Source organism: Notechis scutatus, chromosome Z (assembly GCF_049901735.1).
Source record: "Notechis scutatus isolate UNSWTSFEM ecotype Mainland chromosome Z, rNotScu1.2, whole genome shotgun sequence".
Classification (NCBI taxonomy): domain Eukaryota; kingdom Metazoa; phylum Chordata; class Lepidosauria; order Squamata; family Elapidae; genus Notechis; species Notechis scutatus.
In genome coordinates, this window is record NC_142025.1 from 118429258 (window position 1) to 118435257 (window position 6000).

Sequence of the window (6000 nt, forward strand, 5' to 3'; positions counted from 1 at the left end):
GTCAACGGGGCAGCTACGGTGAATCCAGCAAGATGGGGGCCTCCATCAGAACCTGTTCTGACCCAGGCTTCCCAAGATCACGTAGCAGACTCCTCGCCCCAATAAAGCAGGCATGATATTCTTCCGATTAAAATCGGAATTCCGATTTTGGGAATTGCCCCCCCTTTTCCCCCACCCTTTCTTCTCCTCCTTCCCCTCCCCTCGGAGGCCCGAGTCAGGAGTTGCTGGCGCGGCTCCGGTCCCGCATTGCCTCAAGAAGGGAAAGGCAAAAGGAAGAGCCGCGGCGGCGCTTGCAACGGCAGCAGCGGCTCCTGGTTTTGCCTTTCCCTTCCCGAGCAACGCGGGACTGGAGCCGCGTGAGCTGCGCCGGCGGTAGCAACTCCTGACAGCCCCAGCCGGATACCTGAGCGGAGCCGGGCGGTGCGAGTGGAGGCCGCTGAGCGGCAGGAAAAGGAGCTGGGCCAGCCACAGACCAGCCTCCGTGCAACACGCCGCCGCCCGGCCCTGGCGAGGGAAAGCAGCGGGCGCTCCCGGGCGCGGCAGGGGGTCTCTTTTGGCCGGCCCCGATTTTTTTTTCAGAGCGGAATATCAATAAAGCCCCTTTTATTTAGGTTAAAGGGAATTAATTCCCTCTCCAGCAAAGTCCCCGCAAACACAGTCTTTCCTGAAATTTCACAACCACAGACCTTTAGCACAGGGGTCCCCAACCACCGGGCCCCGGACCGGTACCGGTCCGTGGATCATTTTGTACCGGGCCACAAAGAATGAAAGTAGGGCCTACTTGGCTTGGGCGCCGCCATCTTGTTTCGACGGCGCTTGAGAAAGTGCTTCCAGGTGAGCTTGTCGGTCGTCGGTTGTTGGAAAGCGGCGTTTGGGTGCTGAAGGAATCCTCGTGCCTTAGTTTCGTGGAGGGGGGGGCGGCCGAACGAAGAGCCGTCCCGATGGCGGTGGAGTCTCGCGTTACTCAGGAGGAGATTAAGAAAGAGCCCGAAAAGCCCATCGACCGCGAGAAGGTGCAAAGGAGGAGTTGAAGGTGGCAGGGAGAAGCGGGGGACGGCTGGCTGGCTGTTCGCTCGGCTTGCCTTGCCTTGGTCGTGTGTGCTGATGCCGGTACCGGTCCGTGGATCATTTTGTACCGGGCCGCAAAGAATGAAGAATCGTGAAACTGGTCCCTGGTACAAAAAAGGTTGGGGACCACTGCTTTAGCAGGCTGGGAGAGTTGCCAGGCCGATATCTTCCAAACGCCACACTGTAGCAGCAATGACTTGGCAAGGAGTCAGGAACAGATCTTCACTCTAATGAATTGAACTAATTGTCTCCTGCAAACCCCTTTCGCTCCTCTTTATTCCCTCTGGGAGGGGCCATTCACTGTCCACCGGTGCCTTTACTCCTGAGTCGACCCTTGTTCCTTAACTGTTCCCTTCTCCTGGCAGCTTTGCGCATGAGCACACTGGGAACAGGCTCCAGCTGTTCTTCTGCCTTACTGATCTCTGACTCCGAAGGCAGCTGATAACTCAGACAGCCTTGGCCCCGTCTCTGCCTCCGACGCAGAGCCCTCCTCAGAGCCTTCCCCAGACTCCAGGACTGGCCCATGTTCCTCCCTAACCTCCTCACTGTCTGAGTCTGCTGCCAGCTCTGCTGGCCGCTGACAGGCCACAACAGAACTGAATAAGTTAGAGGTACTCCTTGACCTTTGACCGTAATTGAGCCCCTAATTTTTGTTGCTAAGCAAGACAGTTATTAAGTGAATTTCCGCTCCGTTTTATGACCTTTTTGGTGCCACGGTAGTTAAGTGAACCACCGTGGCTGTTAGGGCTGGCTGGGGAATTCTGGGAGTGGAAGTCCACCATCTTAAAGGGGCCACGTTGGGAAACCTTCCATATATAGACAAACCCAAGCTCTCCTCCTGACAACCTCTGAAGGGCGAGTAAATTTCTTTTTATTTGCTAGCAGGGAGACAAATATACAGGGAGTCCTCCACCTACGACAGTCCATTTAGTGACTGAATTTACGATGGCGCCTGGGGGAAAAAAGCGACTTAGGGCCAGTTTTCACACTTAACAACCGTAGCACCATCCCCCGCAGTTACGTGATCCAAAATTCAAACACTTATTCTTGATTCTTGAATCCAGCAAACTGATCTGTAGTTATGACGGTCACAGCGTCCCGGGGTCGCCGTGATCCCCTTTTGCGACCTACAGACAAGCTGAGTTAAAGGGGAAGCCGGATTCACTTAAAAACCGACTTGTCACCAACTTAACAACTGCAGGGATTCAGTTTGACAATGGCGGCAAGAAGAGTCGTAAAATGGGGAGGGGAATGAAATTTGCTTTACAGATGTCTCGCTTAGCGAAAGAATTTTGGGGTTCCATTGTGGTTGTAAGTCAAGGACTTCCTGTAATCGGGCTTTTTAAAGTCTGCCTCGCCCTCTGCTTAAGGGCCAAGACGAGGAGGACCTCTGTGCCAGCTGAGCACCGCAACCTTGCCAGCTTTCTTTCCCTCCCCTCCCCCACAAGTTTTTTTTTATTTTTTACACATATATCAATGCGTGAACAGTGTAGCACCCGAGTGTCATATATTTTGATGCAAATTAAATAGAATTAATCATATTTGTTTCATTTAACAAGCTTATATAATTCTAGTAATAATACACATATTTTTATTAAATTATAATATTTCATTACTTAGTTATTCAATACTAGCTCGATACCCGTGCTTCGCTACGAAACCGTGTGGTCGGGCTTAGTGTTTGGGGAGGAAAATAAGGAGAAAAAAAATCTGCCTCTGCCTACCGGGATCCATCGTTATTCATCTGGCTAGTGTCCTGTCAGTGTGTGAGAGAATTGAGGGCTGTTTGGAAACTGAAAGAGTATTTGCTGTGTGAGTAAGGAGACAGCAAGGAGCCTGGGCGTGGATTAGCTCAACTGTTGGGACTATGAAACTGAAACTCTTCTGCTTGTGTTTTGCATTTGGAACAGATTTCTTTTCAGGTGGGGAAGGGGGATAGAACTCCTTAGCATCAGAGCGTGTTAATAGTAATAATAATATAGGAAATATTCTAAATGCTCTGATGGTCATTTCAAAAAACCATTTCTTAGTGAGCCCCTAGAAGCCGAGAGGAACATACGGCCCCAATTTCAAGTGTGTAGGCTTTACGGTTCTGGAGATTTTGCGATGTTGCGTGAGTGGGATTTCGCTTTTATAGAGAGAGATTGAAACCTTCCATTATTTGCTTGTTCAGTTTATAACCCTTCATTATTTCTTTCCTAACTTCCTTTCTTTTCGGTCTCTGCAGAAGCCAGGAACCTCCTGATTACGTTGCTGGGCAGCCTCTCAGCCCGCTACCCCGCCGAGTTTCAGTCAGCCATCCTGGCAAACCGTCCGGAAGTTGGCACTTCAATCCACGCGGCCATCGGCTCCGCTTAAAAGCAGCCAGGAGGGAGTGCTCTTTTCAAACTTTCGAGGACTTTTTGAGGCCGGGCGAAAGCACTACGTTTTTTTTTGGGGGAGTGTTTGGCAGACTGGAATCGGTCTTCATCTTCGGTTTGGATCCCACTTTCGGCACCTCTGCCCATCCAAAAAGCAAAATCCGGCGTGCCAAATGGCAACCGGGGTGGCTGAGTTGGTATTGCTTCGATTTCGATATTGTTTGGCTATTTTTCACTGTTAAGTTCTTTCCTCCTCCTGTCTTTCTTTCTCTCTTCCCTTTTTGTTTTTCCACTAAAGGCATTTTTTTTTTTTTTGGCTAAAATCCCACTTGATACCCCTGAAAGTTGTTTGCAACTTTTGCGCAATGTTGCTTATTTGAATTATTTGAAATACCTGGATTTTCTTCCAACTATTTTTCCCTCCAACTATCCGCCCCCCCTCCAGGCAAAAAGTTTTGTGAGCCTGAGGGAAAAAACATCACACTGTGGCTGCTTCAGCCTGTTTTGATTTCCAAAGGAAGTCTTTATTTTAAAAATAAAATAAAAAATCCCATCACAGGCTTACCTGGAGAGTAGATCGGCCACGCAGGAGGTTTGCAATGAGGTAATTTTTATATCTAATTAGATATTGTTTACCTGCAAGGGAATTCGCTTTTTCAAACACCCGAGGTTTCAAATGGGCACTTTTAGCCAAATGCAGATGGCAAAAACGGCAATTCATTCCAGGAAGACCCCCAAAAAAAAGTCAACACAACAGCAACGCAATCTGCAATCGCCGAAGCCAAATGTGGTGCGGTTAGGATCCTGGTAGGATCTCCTAGTTCTGTGCCAACGTTAGCCGGCATTCGCACCCTTATTAGAAGAACACAACTCTACAGTTTCTTGATACAGGACACACAATGCTGCCTGTCACTGCCCCGAACCCACCCAAAAAATGCTGGAAAGTTTGTTGTGGTTTTGGCCTTTGGCATTCCTCCAGGGAAGCTTTCCTGGGCCTTTGACTGCCCTGTGTGGTTGTTTCGCAAGGGGCCAAATTTGTGTGCACAAAGTTCATCGGTTCTTGAACGAGAGGGGTTGTTGCTCTTTTTGCTGGTTTTTCTACCTTGTTTCCCCACCACCCACCCACCCAAGTTGGATTTCTGCCACAAAGCAACGGTTCTCAAAAAAAAAAAAAAAACAGCTCTTCCTCGGTCGTTTGTATTTAAAGATGTTTAACTTTCTGGTTTGGCCTATTTTTTTTTTTTTTTGGAACAGAAGATTAAAAGTATACTGTATGCAGTACCTTGTAATAAAATGAAGGCGGGTCCCGTGAAGTTAGTAAGGGGTTTGTTAAGATGCCTAGCCTAAATATTTCTCCCCCACACACACTGTTCCCCCAGCACTCTTCGCAGATTAAAAAATGAGCGGGAAGGCAGCCATATTGCATATGTCGGAGAAATGGAGAGCGTGGGAGAAAAATCTACAACAGACAATCAACTCTCAGCTTATTTAATGGCTGTCATAAAAACTAACAAAAGCTCAGACTTCGTTGTGCGTGTTTTATTTGGTTTTTATCTCGCTTTTGTTCATCAATTTATATTTAATGCAAGTTGGCTCGCAAGCCTGTTTCCTCTTCCTGTTTTCCCCACAGCAACAACCCTGTGAGGCGGGTTGGGCTGAGAGACACGGACTGACCTCCAGTCACGCTGCTTTCAACCTCCAGGTGCGATTAGAACTCTCCGTCTCCTGGTGATTGGCCCAAAGTCACCCAGCTGGCTTTCATATCTAAGACAGGACTAGAACTCACTGTCTCCTGGTGATTGTCCCAAAGTCATCCAGCTGGCTTTCATATCTAAGACAGGACTAGAACTCACTGTCTCCTGGTGATTGTCCCAAAGTCATCCAGCTGGCTTTCATATCTAAGACAGGACTAGAACTCACTGTCTCCTGGTGATTGTCCCAAAGTCATCCAGCTGGCCTTCATATCTAAGACAGGACTAGAACTCTCCGTCTTCAGGTGATTGGCCCAAAGTCATCCAGCTGGCTTTCATATCTAAGACAGGACTAGAACTCACCATCTCCTACTGATTGTCCCAAAGTCACCCAGCTGGCTTTCATATCTAAGACAGGACTAGAACTCACCGTCTCCTAGTGATTGGCCCAAAGTCACCCAGCTGGCTTTCATATCTAAGACAGGACTAGAACTCACCATCTCCTAGTGATTGTCCCAAAGTCACCCAGCTGGCCTTCATATCTAAGACAGGACTAGAACTCACTGTCTCCTGGTGATTGGCCCAAAGTCATCCAGCTGGCTTTCATATCTAAGACAGGACTAGAACTCACCATCTCCTACTGATTGTCCCAAAGTCACCCAGCTGGCCTTCATATCTAAGACAGGACTAGAACTCTCCGTCTCCTGGTGATTGGCCCAAAGTCACCCAGCTGGCTTTCATATCTAAGACAGGACTAGAACTCACCGTCTCCTGGTGATTGGCCCAAAGTCACCCAGCTGGCTTTCATATCTAAGACAGGACTAGAACTCTCCGTCTCCTGGTGATTGGCCCAAAGTCACCCAGCTGGCCTTAAGACAGGA

The 6000-nt window shown here is 48.7% G+C and overlaps 1 protein-coding gene across 1 annotated transcript in view; it reads left to right on the plus strand.

Annotated features, from left to right (window-relative positions):
• The window catches only part of IPO4 (importin 4), a 51563-nt gene extending 46619 nt beyond the window's left edge, over positions 1–4944 (plus strand). The window contains 1 exon segment of the mRNA XM_087946945.1: positions 3296–4944. Coding sequence (XP_087803071.1) covers positions 3296–3426 — 131 coding nt within the window. The 3' untranslated portion in view covers positions 3427–4944.
• Positions 4945–6000: the final 1056 nt, after the last annotated feature.